The 19,629-nt window shown below is 51.3% G+C and overlaps 7 protein-coding genes across 7 annotated transcripts; 2 read left to right on the top strand and 5 right to left on the bottom strand.

The window, feature by feature from the left end:
- On the top strand, nucleotides 1-1,406 carry KD926_004342 (putative lipase 2 precursor; the record flags this gene model as incomplete). Its single annotated transcript, XM_053097864.1, has 2 exons — nucleotides 1-435; nucleotides 492-1,406. The coding sequence occupies 2 exons, from the start codon at nucleotides 1-3 to the stop codon at nucleotides 1,404-1,406; spliced, it is 1,350 nt and encodes a 449-aa protein (XP_052958140.1).
- Nucleotides 1,407-1,529: 123 nt separating this feature from the next.
- On the bottom strand, nucleotides 1,530-2,337 carry KD926_004341 (chitin binding domain protein; the record flags this gene model as incomplete). Its single annotated transcript, XM_053097862.1, has 2 exons — nucleotides 1,530-2,186; nucleotides 2,236-2,337. The coding sequence occupies 2 exons, from the start codon at nucleotides 2,335-2,337 to the stop codon at nucleotides 1,530-1,532; spliced, it is 759 nt and encodes a 252-aa protein (XP_052958139.1).
- Nucleotides 2,338-3,114: 777 nt separating this feature from the next.
- On the bottom strand, nucleotides 3,115-4,350 carry KD926_004340 (NAD(P)/FAD-dependent oxidoreductase; the record flags this gene model as incomplete). The annotated part of the gene is made up of 1 exon (XM_053097861.1): nucleotides 3,115-4,350. One exon carries the CDS (start codon nucleotides 4,348-4,350, stop codon nucleotides 3,115-3,117), a length of 1,236 nt encoding a protein of 411 aa, XP_052958138.1.
- A 1,507-nt stretch (nucleotides 4,351-5,857) lies between these two features.
- KD926_004339 (uncharacterized protein) lies at nucleotides 5,858-7,612 on the bottom strand (the record flags this gene model as incomplete). Its single annotated transcript, XM_053097860.1, has 3 exons — nucleotides 5,858-6,186; nucleotides 6,234-7,060; nucleotides 7,413-7,612. 3 exons carry the CDS (start codon nucleotides 7,610-7,612, stop codon nucleotides 5,858-5,860), a joined length of 1,356 nt encoding a protein of 451 aa, XP_052958137.1.
- A 556-nt stretch (nucleotides 7,613-8,168) lies between these two features.
- Nucleotides 8,169-12,667, bottom strand: KD926_004338 (uncharacterized protein; the record flags this gene model as incomplete). The annotated part of the gene is made up of 5 exons (XM_053097859.1): nucleotides 8,169-8,295; nucleotides 8,355-9,595; nucleotides 10,825-11,571; nucleotides 11,626-12,232; nucleotides 12,609-12,667. 5 exons carry the CDS (start codon nucleotides 12,665-12,667, stop codon nucleotides 8,169-8,171), a joined length of 2,781 nt encoding a protein of 926 aa, XP_052958136.1.
- A 134-nt stretch (nucleotides 12,668-12,801) lies between these two features.
- On the top strand, nucleotides 12,802-14,668 carry KD926_004337 (uncharacterized protein; the record flags this gene model as incomplete). Its single annotated transcript, XM_053097858.1, has 4 exons — nucleotides 12,802-12,826; nucleotides 12,978-13,474; nucleotides 13,529-14,132; nucleotides 14,226-14,668. 4 exons carry the CDS (start codon nucleotides 12,802-12,804, stop codon nucleotides 14,666-14,668), a joined length of 1,569 nt encoding a protein of 522 aa, XP_052958135.1.
- A 2,384-nt stretch (nucleotides 14,669-17,052) lies between these two features.
- On the bottom strand, nucleotides 17,053-18,570 carry KD926_004336 (alpha-L-arabinofuranosidase B; the record flags this gene model as incomplete). Its single annotated transcript, XM_053097857.1, has 1 exon — nucleotides 17,053-18,570. The coding sequence occupies one exon, from the start codon at nucleotides 18,568-18,570 to the stop codon at nucleotides 17,053-17,055; it is 1,518 nt and encodes a 505-aa protein (XP_052958134.1).
- Between the last annotated feature and the right edge of the window lie 1,059 nt (nucleotides 18,571-19,629).

The following is a 19,629-nucleotide window of genomic DNA, read 5'->3' as shown; positions in this document are numbered from 1 at the left end:
ATGTGGACGCTCCTCGCACTCGGATTCCTCGCGAGCCTTATATCGCAAGCCATTTGTCAAAACGCTATTCCCCCTTCGCAAGATATCTGGTATACTCCGCCAATCGACATCGACAGTTACAAGCCGGGAGAGATAATTCGCACGCGCCAGGTCTCGAATCGATTGCAGTCATTACTGTCTCTGCCGGTCGACGTCTCGGTCGAGTCGGTTCACCAGTATATGTTCCGCACGACTGATAGTCTGGATAATGCAGCCGCCGCAGTGACTACCCTGATGGTGCCGTTTAATTCAGATCCCATGAAACTACTCGTCTACCAAACCGCCTACGACACCTCCAACGCGGACTGCAGTCCGTCATATACACTGCGGTACCGATCTTCGCTGGACGGAACAACATCATTGATCAACAGCACCGCACCAAGTGACATGCCACTTGTAAGCTCCCAACCCTCCCTCAACCCATCTATTCTAACCCTTTTCACCCCAAAAAGCTAGCCGCAGCCCTCAACCAAGGCTGGTGGGTCCTCACAACCGACTACGAAGGCCTCGACGGCCACTACGTCGCAGGCGTCGAATCCGGCCGCAGCACCCTCGACTCCGTCCGTGCTGCCCTCACCGAAGGTCAGAAAATCGGCCTGTCGCCTGACGTCCGCTACGCGATGGCCGGGTACTCAGGGGGCGCGCTGGCCTGCGGATGGGCGGCCGAGTTACAGCCGTCATACGCGCCGGAACTCGAGTTCGCAGGTGCCGCGTTAGGCGGGACCATTGCGAACGTAAGTTCCGCGTTACGGCTCATCCATGAGAGTCCGTTCGTGGGGCTTGCGTTTCAGGGCATTCACGGGTTGGGGAAGGCGTATCCGAACTTGACGGAGTGGTTAGATGAGAACTTGCTGCCCGAGAAGAAGGAGGAGTTTTATTACATTGCGAGGGCGTGTACGGTTGCGGAGACGGCGGAGAGGGCTAGGGGGCAGGATATTTTTTCGTTTTTTGAGGGAGGCGAGGATGCGATTAGCGAGGATGTTCCGGCGTCGGTGCTAATGTGGGCCGGGTTGATGGGGGTGAAAGGGACGCCAAGAATGCCCATGTTGGTGTATAAGGCTGTCAAGGATGAGATTAGTGCTGGGGAGGATACGGACGAGTTGATTGATAAATATTGTGCGGATGGGGCGACTATTGAGTATCATCGGGACTTGGTGGGAGGGCATATCACGGAGGCGATTACGGGGTCGGCGAGCGCGTTGAATTGGTTATCGGAGAGGTTGGATGGGAAGAAGGTGCAACATGAGGGATCGTGCGTGAGACGGAATGTGGTGCTCACGGATCTGGATAGAGGCACAATTGCCTATTTTGGGGAGGAGGTGTTTTCTTTGTTGAAAACGTTTCTAGGAGGAATGCTGGGGAAGTAGAGTAATTGGTTCATATGTATAGATTGATATTTGATATTCACATAGTGCTTCACAATGATATAGTTAGAGAAGATTGAAACTACCAACTTAGTAGCCCAACAACTGTAAGAGTGATACCTCCGATCAAGCCTCAATGGCGACATCGGCGCACGACAGATAAATCTGTCCGGTCTGCCAAGAGTTCCACTTCCAGGAAAGCAGAGTATGGTCGGAGACATAGTCGGGAATCTTAATCTTCTTCGTCACCGTATAGCCCCCGGCAATGCTGGTATAGCACGAGTTCAGCTCCGCATTGTCGACGCCCTGACACTTGGGGCTCTCGGACGCCTCAAACCCATTGCAAGTAAACCAGTCATTGCGCCAACACGCCTCACCCTCTTCACAGTCCGCACTGTACCCGCATTCCTGGCCGTCGACGTCCGTGCACTTCAACAAGCCCTTGTCGAAGCAATCTTCCGCTGCCTGCTTCTCGTCATCGGTCGGCAGGTAGTCCGGGTCGAGCAGCTTGTCGACGATGTCTTGGTCCTGGCAGATGCGGTAGCTGAACATGCCGCCGTGGTCGCCGTTGTGGTCGACACACCACTGCACTTCGATCTCTTCGCCGGCTTTGTACGTCGCGACAGTGGAGTTGCCCCAGTTATCGGTGGGTTGGTTGTAGTCGATTCCGTCACGGGCGTTGTAGCCGCAAGGGCCGCTACGGCTGACTGGTGCAGCGTCGAGGTCGGGCCAGGAGGAGACGGGCTCGAGGATGGCGCATTCGGGGCAGGAGTCAACTCCGGCCTAGAAGATGGTCAGGACTTTGTTAAAGGAAGGAGACAAGAGTGCTTACCTCGTTACCGAGCTTGGTACGGCTCTCAGGGATATACAGGTATCCGTGACCAGCCACGGTGGTAGCAAGGGCCAAGGAAAGGACGGTGTTGACTGTCTTCATTTTGAAGGCGAGGGGATGTTTTTCTTGATCTAGAGAATTGCTCTGAGCTTTGCTGCTGAACAAAATCATTAAGGCAAGACCTCAGCGCCGTTATATACATGACTAGATTAAGATCAACAGCCAAGATCGGCCCGAGATAAATGACTCAAGTCCGACAAGACAGGGAACGGAGAATCCATGCCAGTGAGATGGATAGCTCAAGCACCGGAGTATCATCTCCAGTCTGCAGGACCGCTGATCATCTGCGCTGCAGACCAAGATATCGCGATTAGATTGGTCTGGCCGGGACTAGCAATGCCAGGGTTAATTTACCGTGCCGAGCCGACGTCGTATATCGCGGTCACTAGGAGGCTAGTCGCGACTTGGCAGGCAGGGAGATTGGATGAGAAGGTCCGGTAAAAGCCCGATGCCTTGAATACTGTTTCGATGTCCGTGACGATTGTAGAAATTTTTCTGACAAGGTTGAGACTCTTGGAATCAACTGTGTCAAATCAATTGGAAGCGTAAGACAAATATTTGCTGGATATTGGTAAACAACAAGTAGAGAGGAAGGTGAAGTTGGTGGGTTGTAGGTTTATATGATATCATGAAGTTAATTTATAGTAAGAATAATAGCAATTCGTGCGTGCAGAAATGATATGGTGGCGTTGGATATCCTGGTCGTTCCGCGCACCACCGCGGGTGGCGCTCTGCTACCCTAGATTTCTCCTCTCTGCAGATAAGAACTTATTGTGACTCTCCGAACACTAGAAGAAATCTTTTCTTGAAAGAAACATTCTAATCCCACTGTTTCCCATTCCACAACTTGAGCAGCATCGAAGCCCAGTAGTCTCGGCCTTTGATTGCCCACACCACCGAGCTGGGCAGAGTATACCCGAAGGCCATCCCAACTCCCTTGTTTTGCCCGATCGGTACAAGCTGCGATACTCTAGTGTTCTCTTTAAAAATCCTATCGTCCCCAACTTCGGTCTCGGTCTTTCCCGAAGCAAGAAGAAGATCGCGTTTGATGTTGGCGCCAAGAACGGGAATAGCCTCGATGATATTGTGAACCGACGGCTTGCCAAATGACGAGGCGTCGCCGATGCCATAGACACGCGGGCCGGCTTTATCCACTCGCAACGTTGATGTATTTGTCTCGACCCGGCCGTCGGACGTCAGGAGAGATTTAGACAAGAAGCTCGTGTTGGGCACTGTTCCCATCGCGGGGATGAAGATGTCGGCTTCGAGCGTCTCCCCGTTGTCGAGAGATACGGTCGTTTTGGTCACAACTGCAGTTTCGGTGCCGGCGTCGGCTGGGGTCACTGTTTCCACTCGGGTGTTCTTGGTCACGGTCACGCCCACCCGAGCCAGGAAATCCTCGGCCTTCGCTGCATTCCCAGGAGTCATGTCGGGAAGAACTTGCGAGGCCGATGTCACCACCGTGACAGGGACTTTTGGGTTCTCGAGTTTGCAGCGAAACCAGCCTGCCCGACCGTTCAGATACTCGCCCAATTCGCCGGCGACCTCGACACCGGTAGGACCTCCACCAGCGATAACGATGCTCTTGGCAGACGGAAGCGCTGCCCGCAGACTGGCCCAGTTTTGGCGCAGGTATTTGTCGTCCTGGAGCAGGGTGATCAGTGGTGAACGAGTGGATGCGCCGGTCGCGACGACCAGAGCGTGATAGTCGATCGTCTCCGCATTCCCATCTACCAGATCGATGGTGACATTTCGACTGTCATGATCGACGCCTGTCGCCGTGCCATGTACAAAGCGAAAGTTCTCACTGGGGTACTGCTCAAAGGACGTGGGGATGTCGATGAAGAATTGATCCTGCGCAATCAAGTCATCGGCAATCATTGCGCGAGGACAGCCGGGTCGACAGATGGCGGTTGCTGAAGGGCTGACCAGGATGACCTGATGCGTTTCCTGGTCGGGTAATTGAGGGATGACGTGTTTAAGGACATAATGGGCAGTGGAGATACCACCGAACGAGCCGCCCAAGACCACGATATTCTTAAGATGCGTTGACATGATAGTGATGATGACAGACTGAGCTCTTTATATGGTGCTGGTCTATCGTGAAACTCCTCCAGTGCAAGTCCGACCGGTTTATATATAAGTCTGTCAGGTAACTCTGTTAGCGTGGATGTCGGATCGGCGGGTAGTTTGGATGCCGACCGTCGGGCGCCGATTGTCCGATGGTCTTGCCAGGAATGAGAAAGAAAGTACGGTGTAAGACTGAGAGATGATCGAATAGACGGGACTGTCAGGGGGATGGAATGTTGGATGGTTCTGGCCCGTTCATTGCTCCGGACAGCTGAGCGCCAAGAGGGTTTGACTGGTTTGCACTGCGGTCCATTGTGGGTGCCTGAGCCATGAGGCAGAAACCAACGCCGGCATCAACTTGTTGAAATTCGTTGCTTATTTTCTATAGCTATCTACCATTCTGCCCTGCTTCTCACTATTTTCGGAACACCAAATTAAGCATTTATTCTATTCTTCAATCAGTGCTTTCATTGCGTACTACATCATCTTCTTTATCCTGAAACTCCATCCAGCGACATGTTACCCATCTATGTCTCTTCGGTCTAGCCTGTTGACGTCCATCAACGGACAAGGAATAGGTAATCGGACACCGAACCGCTGGGACACTGAACCGCCAGTCCGTCACCGCCGCTTCTTATCAAAACGAGGCAATTCAACAGTATGGAAGGCCTATCTCGAGATAGGAGGTTAGCGCTCGCTACTGAGGCCCTTCAAAAAGGCCAGTTCTCCTCTAGACAGGCCTGTGCGGCCGCTTTTGACGTCAAAATAAGCACTCTCAAAAGTCGCTTGAAAGGAATGAAATCGCGCAATGAAACAGAGGCGAATTGCAGGAAGCTCTCTAATAATGACGAATTGGTATTGAAGCGAAAGATCCTCGGTATGGACTCTCGTGGGTACCCTCTTACTATTGAAAAAGTCCGCTATCTCGCAGAGATCCTCCTTGCCGCGAAATTGAAGCCTTCCGCTCCGAATAACGCCTTTATAAGCTATCGCTGGGTCAACCGATTCATCAACCGCCATGAAGCTGAATTGCAGTCAAAATACACGAGGCGATACGATTACCAACGAGCGAAATGCGAGGACCCCAAGATTATAAAACGCTGGTTCGATATGGTGCAGAATACCATACAAAAATATGGGATCTTGAACAGGATACTTACAATATGGATGAGACGGGGTTTCAAATGGGGGTTGCCTCTACTGCAAAGGTTGTATGCGGCGCAGAATCACGAGAAAGGCAAGATCAGTGCAACCAGGCAATCGAGAGTGGGTCACGGCGATCATCACGATCAGCGCCGCAGGCGTTGTTTTACCTCCACAAATCATCTTCGCAGGTAAAATGCAGCAACAGAAGTGGTATGAAGATATTCCCGATGGCTATCAGGTCAGCGTGAGCGAGAATGGATGGACGAATGATAAAGTCGGGTTTGAATGCTGGGGAGTGTAGGCGCCGGCGCGATCCTCAGAGTACTAAAGTGCTTTATGGTAATCTTCAATCTATACAAAAGGAAGGTAGGAGCGCTTCATTCTCCTCGAAAAGATCAGAATCGATATGACTCTGTTGCGCCTGGAAGCATTGAAAGCAAACTTTCTCCGGGCCAAAGACTCCGATACTGTGGCCTTGTCCCTGCTGGTACAGAATACTCACTGCCGCGAGACGAGCCGCCCAGTTCCCATGCGCACGAACAATCCCAACCTCCGGGGCATCTAAAAGCTCATCCCAGTTATCCACTGAGAAATAATCACTATGGGCAATGTCGCCGGTGGGACTTTGGTTGGCGGCCGGCTCATGTCCCGAACAAGGGTCGCAATTCGCGAGAGCTCATCGAAATCAATGCAGCGAATATCGAGGCCTGCCACCCATCTACCACGGTCAAGGACTGAAATAACAGATTCCACCATCATCACATCCTGATCAATCGTTTGCTCCTCGTCATCGGAGAGTGGCAATTTCCACTCGGTGAATGAGAGATGCAGTGATGTACTCCGGAAATTGTCACGGAGAAAGTCATAAGGTAAGTGTGAAATAACGTTGAACGAGTCAGTGGGCTTGCGGATCTTCGGATGCTGAGGTGCCACTAGTATACTGATCCCCGGGCGTCCAATGATTCCGACAATACGTCGTATAGAATGTGGGGCAGGACTGTCAAATGGATCCGATAGAACAATCGCGGCCACGAGGATCGACTCACCAGAGGCTAAGGCGAGTGCAGATTCTAGATCGGCTAGATCAACGTCACTTGTACCGTTTTCAAAACGCGCGATGCACGGGAACGTCTTCGCTAGGTCCAGTGGTTGCGGTTTGGCGGGAATGACAGCAGGCTCGCTATAGTCGAACCACTTGCCAATAGTGTGGTTCCTGAGTTTAGACTCCTGGTAGAAGGGGCTCGGCAGCCAGCGAGATTCATATAATGGCTTGTTGACGAGAGTTAGCGGGATGGTCGCCCCCTGTAAGTTCTCATAGACATCAGCCGCTAGGCTGAAAGCAAACAGCGACTTGCAAAGATTCACAGGGAAATGAAAAGGGAACACGCAAAGTTGTAGGCCAGGAATTTGACCACCATACTGTAGATCGTTGTTGTCTCGACATGGGCCCGTATTTCGAATTCCTTTGTTCACTATAGTGGAGAGATAATCTGCTAGGAGCACAGGCGAGATGGTAGCTTGAGCAAAGTTTTGTAACGCCTTTCTGGGGCTGGGGATATGGTTGCTAGGCTGTACTGCTTGAGTTGCATTTGTCGAAGATCATGGCCAGGTGGGGTCTTGGTGTACAGCCCTAGCTGCTGATTACCGAATACCAAATAGTACAGAGCTTGGGAGGTGTTCTCTGCAAGGAGCCAGAGCGTCTGACCATTCGAAGCTTTCATTGAGCCGAAACGAAAAAGTAGTGACAAGAGAGGAGAAATGCTCCCCTTTCTTAGAGCAGGTGGTTGAGATAAAGTTTGCGAGAGCGATGGAATCAGTCGAAGATCTGGAGCCGCCGCTGAACGGGACGGGCAGTCTCCTCAGCAACAAACAATTATGTGGGTGGCGAGGGTGCTACTTACTTTGCCAATAACCAACGGGCATGCACAGGGTAGCTGACATTTCTGCCATCCGCTCCACGCTTTCGAGATACCCGCAAAGACGGAATAGCTGTTGCGATTTGTACATCAGTAGCAATGATCTTCCCATAATCGGATTTCTTCGTGCCAAGAGTGTAACATATGAATGTAGAATCATCTTCGAGATTTAGCGCCTTGGCCATATAGCGAAGGTATTCAATTCCACACGGATCGTATTCAGGTTCGCGATGATGCTATGTGCTTCTCTCGTGGCAATCCAGGTCATTTGCCTATCTATATTCTTTCAAACACTCTTGAATATCTAAGTCAATGGCCTGTCGCGGAGATCGAAAAACATGTCCAGTCAATGACCACAAGGCTTCTCGATGAACTTGAAAAGATAGTGATCCAATCATCAACACCCAAAGCAGTTGAGCATCACGGGGCAAGTGTTACTATTGACTGTGCTCGCGAGACAAGGTTTTTGCATACCCATCGCATCTAGAGATGAACTCAAGTTTGTCACAATTTTAATTTTTTACGCATAATAAGATTGACGGTATCACGTCGAGTGGTTAAAGCACGGTAACCCTGAATTAGTGGCGACTACAGCAGGTATAACCCTAGTAAGGAAGTTCAGGAACTACCACTTTTTTCTTTTTATGAAAGCCATACTGCTTCACTACTCGGTATTCTTGATCCCCGATGAAACCGAAATCCCTTTGACCAAGACTTTCATTATGAAGTGAAGACAATGACTCAAGCCTTGACAACATTCCCTGCGACAGCGTCATAATAGATATTCACCGTCGGTCCGTTCTTCTCCGAGTAGGAGAATCCCAGCCATCGCTGCACGTTCTTCGTCTGCGAGAGGTCTTGTCGGGGGCTACAAAGTATGGGTCAGTATTATTCTCCTCCCAGATAACTGCCAATGGAAAGACTCACAATCGTTGTCGCAGCTCCTCCTTGTAATGGGTCGCTGAATGCGTCCAGCCCAGAACCTTGAAGAAATCCATCAATGCATCCGCGATGAACTCGTCATTCACTCCGAGCAGGGGGAAGTAGATTTGGGGCTTGATCGCCGAGCTCCCAGGCCGCACTTCGTAGTTCAACATGAAAGGCAACCGTTCCGGGTCGATTGTCTCACAGGCCTTGTCACCCAGGTTCAAACGTTTGGCCAGCGTTTCTGCCAACTCAAGTCCTTTCGTCGTGGTCTCATCACTCATCGCACCGCCGATGGTCCAGTACTCGCGAATTGTGGCAAGGTCCATGCGGAAATTGGCGAGGTACAGTTTCAACCGCGACTTACTCGACTCGAGACAGTCGATGCCGACCATGCCCAACAGGGATCCATTCATGGTACCCTCCGCGGGTACGCGTGGCTTGAGAAACTCCTTAAACACTGCCACGGCCGACTTTAACCCGGCATCCTCCCGGGTCATTTCCAAACTCTCCAGCGCGCCGAAGCCTAAGTCGAATAGCGACTTCCCCGACCCGATATGGACAGGGATGGGGTAGAAGTATGCCTTAGGCACCATGTCGTTGTTTTTGAAGTCGATCGATAGGCTCTCGACTCCGTGGGACTCTCGAAGAAGTTTGCTCGTGACGGCTTTCTGTTGCTCGTGATCGAGGGCAAACTGGCCATGGAAATGATCGAACCACCGCAGGTCAATCTGCGGGAGCATGGTCGACAGCTGCGCCAGCATTTCGCGATTGCTGTCCCTGTTTAGAGGGTCGCGTGTCGTTCCCGCGAACGGTCCGATGGGGCTGAAGCCCACCCTACAGGTGGCCGCGGTGCTGTCCATTTTGACACTGATCTCAAACGGGTGTCCTCCGTGCGACAGACCGCAGATGAAGTCTGGTTCGACCCCGGGGCGCCGGAAGGTTCCCAGCCGGGCGACCACGTGGCGGTGGAAGAAGGAGAGATATTTGTACTGCATGTCGACGCTATAGCCGCACTGAATCATCACCCGGTTGAGGCTTTCAGCGGTATTGAGCCACCATAGCTCATGGTCGCGGTTGTCGAAGCCCAGTCCCTCGGCCAGGATCTGCCAAGGGAGTCCATCGTTCGAGTCGGCGGACGGAGGCAGCATGGTGAGGAGGATTCCTAGAGGTTTCTCGGGGCGGGGTGCTAATGATGATGGGGATGAGAAGACTTTGACAGCAGCGATCGACAGGTCTGGAATCTGCAAGGCATCCCGTGTTTAAGTAGCGCGAACAACATGCTTGCTTTTTGTGTCTCAGGTGCAAGTAATCACTGCCAAGACGAGCTGATCCACTGGTGGGGGCTCTAGGCCAACTTCACGAATTGCTTGCTGACGCGAGTCGAGTCCTGCATCTTGTCCCACATTCATTCGGGTATTCGCCGGTCAGAAAGTTTGCGCTCCGCACTCGGTACGTCCTACGAGAATGACAGCAGACAGGTCTCCTCAGACACGTAGTTTGCTGGCATTGGTAGGTTTATCCATCGGTGGTTTCTAGATAAAGTTCAATAGTTGGACGCCATCATCGCGCAGCCACCAACTCAGCTCATTTTAAGCCTGTTGGGGAGAGGGAGTGGCTTTCTTCAGGGGTTATGTGTATCCCATGCATCATATTGAACCGCCTCCATCGGGAAGTGTACGGGATGTCGGAAAAAATGGCGAGTGGCCGACCGTGAGATCCTGAGATTGTAACTTCGGAAGCCCTAAAAGTGGGTGATCGGGGGAGTCGGGATCCGGGCATTCAACCAAGCCCTCGTCCCGACTATATGTATGGATGGCTGGGAAGAGTCATTATGCAGATCTCCGTGTTTGCTTGACTGCGGAGTAGAAGCCGTCGCATTAATGGGAAAAGGTATTCCTTCCGCGCAGAGAAGGAAACTGATACATTCCTACCACGCGGATGTGATGAAGTACTGTTGGTTTTGCCTGGTGGAGGAAATTTATCCTCGACTGTTTTTTTACCTATGAGGCAGTCAAATAGATGACTCAGAGTAGAGGACTTCACCTTCCTAACCACCTTTCCCCGAGAGAAGGCGCAGCTCACTGCTGCTGTGTAAGTTGAAGTTCAGGCCAGGATCCCGAACTTACGGAACCGAACACAACCAGCCAATAGGCAGCAGACATGCTATAAAACCCAAACTAAAAGGACCATTCCTTCAATTGACCAATGAGACTCGAAGAAACTGTGTTGACATTGATATTAAGGCACCAAATAATCTACCATCCAGTAAATATCGGCAGATTTATCAACGTTCACCTCTTTGGCAAGTTCATTCCCCGGTAGAAAATTGAAGATGCGTCCCCGTCAATATTTATCGGGCTCTATGCCATAGATAATCTCGTTTGCTGTCTACCAAGCGTCATCAGCTTGAGAGTAGGGCGGATTCACACAAAAATCAATTTAGGGTGAATCCATTATCCGTATTTATCACGCTCTCATTAACAGACGGAAGATTATCATCATAGTGACCGAAATAGGTCTGTAAAAGAGAGTTGTCGGGAGTTATGAGACTGGAAACCAGAGACAAGCTCTTCATGTACGCGGGAATGCCACCTGACACAAGTAGGGCATACCAGCTGCGAGGATCGTCTTGTGAAAGCGTAACTTGATGTAGTTCTAGAATTTCGCGACTATCCCATAGACCTTCCCGTCTGTCTAGCGAATTTAGAAGTAGACATGCATATCTCTGGAGATCGGGGCGAGATGTGGAGGACACAACAAGAGATAATCCGGAGATGAGGACACCGTCTATGGAGAACGTTCGTCTTTGTCGTGAAATAAGCGATTGCACCATCCCTTCGATTAAAGTCAAATACGTTGCGCAGGATTTGTCAACGAACGTCTGGTCTTGGAGGTGAATACCGAGAACAGTAAGCCATTGAGTTTGTTGGAGTCGTAAGTGTTTTAGGCGATGTAATTCCTCCGTTTGTAAAGGCCAACGGCACATCTCCTTAACTAGTGGGTCGAAACGGGCATTCCAATACCGAAGGCGAGTGTTGAGAGTATCCAAGGCTATTTTCCTCGACTCTTGACCGGGAAGGTTGGTTTCTGTGTATGGGGACTCCTGTTTTAAAAACAACTGTATATCTTGGATGGAGTCAATATCCACCTTCTTCATGGCTTGCTCCGCCTCTATTAGGTCTTGGAAAGGCCGTGTTTGATCGTAAGCGGAGACCGTCTAGTTGAAAGGATTTCTTAGTGGGAGAGGCTGATCTTCAAGGAATATCGGCACCTCTAGACTGACACGACCGAAGACATTGAGGAGCTCCTTTGCGAAGTCAGAGTCACGAATGCCTGCGCGGATTTCGTCAGTTGGGAGGAGCTTCAAACCGCCTTTAAGATGTCGGATTGATTCCGCATATCGACCCGTCATGCTCTCGTAACAAATGAACAAGAGACAGCATACCATAATGCTCTCGGGTCTCAGATAGGAACTGGTAGTGGTGGAGGTGATGGCGTCATTGTACAACCATAATGCGGCACGGTCCAGCGGCCACGTGCCCCCCGACTCACGTTGGATAAATATCCGATGTGCGACACCGGCTGCCGCGATGGACTTTGCCACAGCCGCGTCGCAGTGGGCCAGGGGTAGCGCATAATGTGTCCAGAAAACGCTGCCGCCTGGAGTTTCCGCCAAGTCTACACAGGTGCAGGTGCAGGTACGGAAGTGGTGGAGGAACTGGACCTCCAGGGTCGAGCAGTGGGTCGTCTCGGATGCCAATGGGGCATTGAACGGGATAGACTGGGCGGGAACGTGTGGATAGTCGTCACAAACGACCCTATCTGCTTGGCACTGACGACAGGCCGGTTTCCCCTCGTCGCACTTCTTGTGTCGTATCCTGGACTCAGGTGATTAGCCTCCGAAAACGAGTGGACCTGCGGATCTGGTGCTATGTTGGAGTCAGCCCTACTTGCTGGCGTCAATGGAAAAAGGAACAGTATTAGCTCCAATTGGATCTGATCAGCCAATGGAATGGAAGTACCAGGTCAGACATCCCGTGCGGACTTGATGACTGAAGGCTCGGGAATAAGGGCACACCCTTCCGCGCACTCGGTGGTCCGAAGTCATGTCATTGGGAGTAGCGAAGTTGACGGGGGAGTAGACGGTAGAAGGGAGAAAGTGAGATAAGAAAACGGGCCGAGGGGAAGAGGAGACTAGTCCTAAGTAGGCAAGTCAGCTTCCCGCCAAGACATCTATACGCCGTGACCAATCACCGTCCGGCGTTGCCTGTAGATCCGTCTTGGCGCCGGATAAGGTAGGAATATACTGCCATGGCCAAGATACTAGGATCAGGGGCAAACAAACATCGACTCTACTGTATAAATCCACACCACTTACCTCCATGACAGTCTTCCACACCGCCACTCGCTCCAAAGAAACCGAGTCTTTCATTGCTAGTCCCTGACCATGCATCCCCGCAGTGCCTTGTTAGGTGAGCATCCTTTTCTTACTCCTTCTACTCCTACTATCTTTTTTGCAACACGACCAGAACAGAAATTGAGCATCGAAATATCTACTAGGCCTTCTCCTTCTCCCGGCTGTCTTGGCTGGTTAGAACAGCCCCCGCGCGGACATTCGTGCAGACACAAATCGAGACAGCACCGTCGATTTGATCGGTGACTCGGACGTTACGGGAAAGCAGGAATGGACCGAGTCTCACGGCGCTGTGTTCCTTCCGAATATCGGAGATACCGACAGACGCTGCTCTAAGAAAGCTCTTAGCGGTCAACCCCTGTCCAACGAGGAGCTGGACAAGTGTAATGATGCCTCGGACAATGTCCAGCGAGCTCCCCACCTGATGGCTCCTGTCCGGACGGTCCCCATTCCGGGCCTTCCCAGCGATGCCCAAGGCTTTGTCTCCGTTGTCCAAAAGCCAGCGCAAGAAAGTGTTCGCATTTTTCGCCCTGATGGTGATGGGTGGGCGCTCGTGAATGCCACTCACGCGTTTCCTAAGAAAGAGCTGGAGAACGGATTGAAGCTTGGTGTTGATGGACGTGATACTCGTCGTCCTAATGGCTGGAACGGTCATGCCACTCTGCGCTTTTCGATCATCGGCAAAGATTTGAACTCAACGGATGAAGTTCATCTGAGAGTTGCCCCGGTGCTCACTCACCATCACCTGTAATCTGTGCAGCAGGTTATTACTGTTGAAGGAAACACTACCGGAACCCCGTGGCAGAAGAAATATACCGAACACCTCTCAAAGGCCGTCAGTAACGTAAGTCTTGATACTGATGTCTACCTGTGCAACCACAGCGATGATATCTGGGCCCAGGACTTCATGGAGCCCGGGTTCGCCAATATGCCCGGGCCTAACGGCACCATCTCTATCCGAATTATGATCCGTTGTTCCCAGGACTCTCGCGTCGCTGGTCGCCAGCTGTTCGAATACTGCCGCAAAGCTAGAGTTAGAGCAGTCCAGCACCTAGGCGGTGCGTGCGACGGGATCAATTCGAGCGGAAATATTGAAGCCGTCCCTCCACACACTGCCCACGGAAAGTCGTGGCCGGCTGGGCGCGTTATTATCGGTACCCACGGTGACCAGAAGCATCATATTTTACCCTATCTCCAAGCGCAGCAGACGCAGGACCCGATCCTCCTCGATACTGACTGGCTAGCTATTGGTCATGTGGACGAGTTCCTGCAATCCCTGCCGGCTGACAATGAACGCGGGTGGCTGGTGGTCGTCGATGACCCCAGGGCAGGAATTCAGCTGCTCAACGATCTCAAGGCATCCGGTCATGGAAACATCCCGTCTAATTCACGCAAAAATGACACACACAGCGGCTAGACGACTTGCGAGGAGGGCCCCGGTTGTGACACGATACCAGTCACGCCCTCTACTATCACCCAGGCCCTCGACGATACGGAGCTGCTGGAAATCAACCGCAAGTGTGCCGAACGCATTGACGCCAACATCGAGATCCTGAAAAAAGAAGTCGGTCTGACCGACGAGGATTTCATCCACATTCCTGCCCTGTTCGAGAATAGCGAGTTCACTGGTGGTGACTCTCAAACTCTCAAAGTGGGTTCGTACCTCCCAGGCGTTGTCAACAATCTCGTTCTCAGCGGCTTCAACACCTGCATTGCGCCCAACCCATGGGGACCCTCTCCGAACGGCACCGATGTCTTCGCAGCGGCAAATCGCAGCAAATACGCCGACATTGGAATCAAGCTCGTCTTCATTGACAAGTGGAACACCCACCATAACTATGGCGGCGAGGTTCACTGTGGTAGCAACTCGATTCGTGATATGTCGCAGGCCTGGTGGTGAAGTTAGGATGGCTAGTGTTGATCCATTAGGTGTGCTGTGTTGACTTTGCTGATTGATGGGCCGCCTTGTCTGTCTTCTGTCATTGAATTTATGACAGGGTAAGTGAACTGGCTACTTGTGATTGAACTTCTCTTTCTCCCCTGCCACAATTCCTTTGCAGGTCATCCAGTCTGTCTTTTGTCTTCTATATACGATGGCGCAACTGTATCTAATATGGCTAGAGTTCAGTCTTGTGATCATAGACAAGAAATTACACCCATATGTAGCGGCTTGCGGACAGCGAGTCAAATATTCCAAAACTTAACCCAGCGAAACTGCTCTATATCTTCTTACACACGGTTTCAAAAATATGTCCCGATAGAATGACGGCATTAGGAGACCAAATCCGCGTTGCATATGAGAGGATGAGAGTTTGAGAGGAAACACTACATATCATTTCATAGACTAGCAAACGCGGGTCGATTAGTAGTTGGATGGGTGACCACCAGCGAATATTACGAATTTACACTTAATATTTATTCTCCAGTTAGAGCTTTTGTCCAATCTTATTCTTTCCACATAAATAGGAGAGTGACAGGGAGAGAAGATAGAGGGGGTATAAGCGGATGCGAATCGACAAATCCGCATCTTTCTATGTAGAATGGCGCTACCGTATACTATGTTTCTGACGCTCTATATATTGGCGTAGCTTCTCGCATGTCACTGACAGTGTGCAATGTCGGGAATGCTTGAAGGAAGTACCGTTAGAAGCATCTTCATTACCGCCATAATAATACACATAAAGTGAATCTTATTCTGAAAATGCCGCCACGAGATCCATTGAGAAAATCAAGTATGGGAATAAAAAATACATTTTTAGCCTACAGTGTACCGCATTCTCTTGGAAACATACTCTTCATCGTCCGAAAATGACGCCAACCGCCTCTGTATATGCACCACTTTGCGGTCGAACATATCGCGAGCGCCAATACGAGAGAGAAAGAGCTTCGTAAAAGCAGCAGCAGTAGCCGCTGCGTAGCAGTGCCAATCGTCATTCTTGTGAGCATCCGCATTATCGCATATTGCTCAGATAACCAAGCATTCTCCAGTTGTCATGACCGCCGCGCCTTCCATCTCGATACATATGGCACCTGTTTGATAATGAATGTGGTCACGAAGCATTGAGCTTTTGATGACTTGGTTCCAAGAAGCGACGAGGCCGTAATGAAGGTGTGCTCCTGGACTTCGTTTCTCTCTGGGAAGTTCGGTACCACCAGAGTTCCCGTAGGATGGTCGACCATCTTCAAACTCGAGCTCAATTTGGAACAGCTGGTCTCGCTCTTCCCCTGGGCTCTGGTATTTGGGCCGTAAATTGACAATATCTTTTATATACTCCTACAGCGGAGTATAAGAGAGATTTTGGTCCGATCTCATAGCACTGAGAGCCGTCATTAATGCCCTGTCTGCAGGTGCTAAGTTCGGTGGATCTAAAAGGAGGATATAGTGAGATTTTTCCAAAACTTAAAAGGACCAGAGCTGTTATGGTATGGAATCAACATGCCTTATCACTCTTCCGGCAGCGGAACTAACTAAATGGGCCGTTTCATCTAGTTCGAAACTCTTCGCCTCTTCCCACCGATCATGGCTATTCCCAAATGGACAAACCATCAACCGCAGAGTTTGCAAATCGGAGATCAGGCGATAATCATCCCACCAAACACAGGAGTATTCCCTAGTATCATGGCGCTCCAAACTCACCCGGCCTACTGGGAGGATCCCTTTGCCTGGGACCCACGACATTGGATATTTTCACAGAAGACCGATCCAAACGAGCCATTGTCTCTTCAAGACAAAGTTTTGCTCACTCCTCCCAAATCCACCTTCTTCCCGTGGTCTGATGGTCCGCAAAATTGCCCTGGGAATAAGTTCTCGCAAGTGGAATTTGTGGCCGTGATTGCGAGCTTGCTACGGAATCATCGGGTCGGAGTTGCGGGAAATCTGCACGGGGCTTTTGAAGAATCAAAGAGGAAAATCCTTGACACGGTCAACAACGTTCAACAAGAAATGCTATTGTGTATGAAGGATTCCGATCGCGTTCGGCTGGTTTGTAGACAGGCGTGATCTGCATCTAACTGCTTGCGGAGAACTACTTCTTGAGCAGTAGTTTTATGGTGCGAGATAGGGAAATAAGTTTGCAAAGACTGGAGACAATAGTTGATAGATGGTCATGATGATGCCTTTTTTTGATACTAATAAGACCGAACCTTCTACGGCTAAAATTGTACTGGGGTCTTCGCAGTCCGGTTTAATCATCAACTAGGACCCCCTAACCACCATCGTCGAGAAAGAACAAACCGGATAGGCGGAGTTCCTTTGCATCCGATCCTAACGAGATGAACCAGCGTTCAGGCGAAGCTGGTGCTAACCACCCAACTCACGTCATCGTTGAATGAGTTGGTCGCATCAAATGTGTGGACGCCGCCGTTGCTTGCGATGTAACCCGCGTTGGTGTAATGCCGGATATAGCGGGTCGGGTAGTTCCACGATCGGATAGAGCTTCCTTTGCCATTGAGACTGGTCTGTGGGCAGAACGTCGCGTCTTCTTTGAACTGCTTCGTGCCGTCGTTGGCATTGAGCAGCAGCACGAAGTTATTGTGCCGTATATAGCTGCCGGCGGTATCTTTCGACTCGAATGAGAAGCAGGCGCTGTTGGCAAGGCCGGCGCGGACAGTCCAGCTGGCCTGTTGCTTGAGCGCCGTACTGCTGGAGGATGAGACGACCTGCGTATCGACGGTTGAGCCGGTGTGTGCGAGGTAGCGCGTCGTGTAGCCGGAGGTGGTGGCTTGCAGCGAGATCGAAGAGCCCACCGTGAGCGTCGTGCCACTGGTGAGCGACCCGGCCGCATATTTAGCAGCGACGATGTTGGCCTGCACTGAGTTCTCGGTGGCATCGGACGGATAGCCGGAGGTCATCACGCCCTCGTAGAATGTGCCTTGGGCGCTGACGCTGTTATCGCCACCGATACCAAGGATGATGGCGCCCTCTTTGCTCATAGGGTTGTAGCCAGATGCGCTTGGCCGCGCACCAGTGTAGTATGTCGACAGCGAGCCGGACGCAGCGTTGGCGCCCCGAAGAGCCCACTGGTTTGCCTTCCCCTTCAAGACTGTAGTGAGGAATCGGTAGGAGAGCGACGGGTCGCCAGCGTTGTAGCCAGTGTTGGCGCCAGAGAAGAGGTTGTTCTCAAGATCCGCCATGAGCCATGGGCCACTTCCAGCACCAGTTCCCCAGGCAGAGTTGTCACCGAAGTAGATGGCCTCCATGTGGCCATTGCCCGTGTCTAGACTGTTTGTCTCGGCATTGCCATAATCGAAGCAGCAGCCACCGTTGTAATGGGTTCCATCCAGGACGGCGTACATGCCCTCTGCCACGTCACCGGTTGCCGTTCCACTGGCGGCGTTGTTGCGATAGCCAGTGCCGGGCGAGACAAAGACACCGTACGCCTTCTGACCGTTCAGCGTGACCGGGGCGCCAATTGCGCTGGCCAGGTTGTCATAACCATTGGCCTCGGGGCCTTGGAAGCCGCCGGGCGGAGCTTGAGTGAGATGGTTCCCGCGGCCGGACTGGTCATAGATGATGGTAATGAGGCAGGTCGTGCCGGAACAGAAAGAGTCCTGCGCGGCGGCATTCGCGACGCCACCAGCAGAAAGCGGCGCGATGTTGGTTGTAGTACCGTCAGAACCGCGCTTTACCTGGTATAGAGAGCCGCTGTACGCACTGTACAGGGCTCGAGTGGTGCTATGCGCAGCAATGCAGGGCGTGCCACCGGAGGAGTAGATATCGCAAGGACCAGCAGCAACGACGGAGCCGGTGCCAACGAGGCCTAGAGCGAGCACGATGGGATGTACAAAGGTTCGTCGTAACATGGTTGATTTCCTCCGCTGGCTGCAGTTTAAATCAGAGACGATGTAGTTGTGAGGCAAAGTAATACCGCATTTACCCTGGAACATTCTCTAGGTCGACAGGTCTATCGTTTTATATCACCTCATCTCTATTTCACTATCTCCGCTTTTTACGTGAATAATGCCACGAGCTGCGCCTGTGGGGTGAATTTCCCTCCAATGAATAAGTGGTGCTTACATCGTTTCCCTACTAGGTGAAGCAGCCTGCCAGTTCTCCAGGTGGAGAAAGTCGATTTTAGTGCTTCAAAAAGCTTGGTAAACCTTCATGATCCCATGCAATTTGGTTAATATGTAATCTGTATATGAGTCCATCCTAGCTGCTGCCGCGTTATCACATCAACGGAAGGTGTTGTTCCACGTCTGATGCTGGTGAGAGAAAACCTCACATGAGTCCCAAGGTCCTCCCTAGACATCCGATTGACGGGGTTCATGAGGCCGTCACTCCATCAAGGCACCCCGCACGACGCCATGCAGCATCGTCATGGAGTGCATGAAGACTCAAAAGGAAGAATCCAATCCGCACATGTATAGCTCAACAAGCCAGCCGTGCCGCCGGAATATTTCCTATCTTTACTCGGCAGAAGTCAAATAAGCGACGGTAAAGGCGGGGGCACTAGCTAAACAATCAAGGGACCCGATCGTTGGCACTGGATGAAGACAAGCCCTGGCCAGCGTAGGATTGTGGCGCCGGGGTGCTCCACTAGGCTAACTGCAGACATCGTAGTTGCAGGAGCTCCGAGCGCATGAGAGCCTGACGACTCCAATCTGCCGTGCGGGGCCCCAGACCAAGCGGCAAAAGGGCAGAGGTGAACAGCTCTGAGTCAATCACCAGGCCCTTGCATGAAAGAGTGAGGAGATTCCGGCATGGAGATGAGTCCGTATCTCCCGAGGGAAGAAAGTAGGAGGTGAACCGAATTCAGAATTTCATTAATATTTTATTAGATATCACTTATACAAATTCAAATATTTTCGCGTTAGATATTATCTAATAAAATTAATAATAATTGTTTCTTTACAAGCAGC

This window comes from Aspergillus affinis (genome assembly GCF_023601865.1).
Source record: "Aspergillus affinis strain CMG 70 chromosome Unknown NODE_20_length_373750_cov_87_641216, whole genome shotgun sequence".
Classification (NCBI taxonomy): Eukaryota; Fungi; Ascomycota; class Eurotiomycetes; order Eurotiales; family Aspergillaceae; genus Aspergillus; species Aspergillus affinis.
Note: the sequence above shows the minus strand (reverse complement) of the source record. Positions and strands in the feature narration are given on the sequence as shown.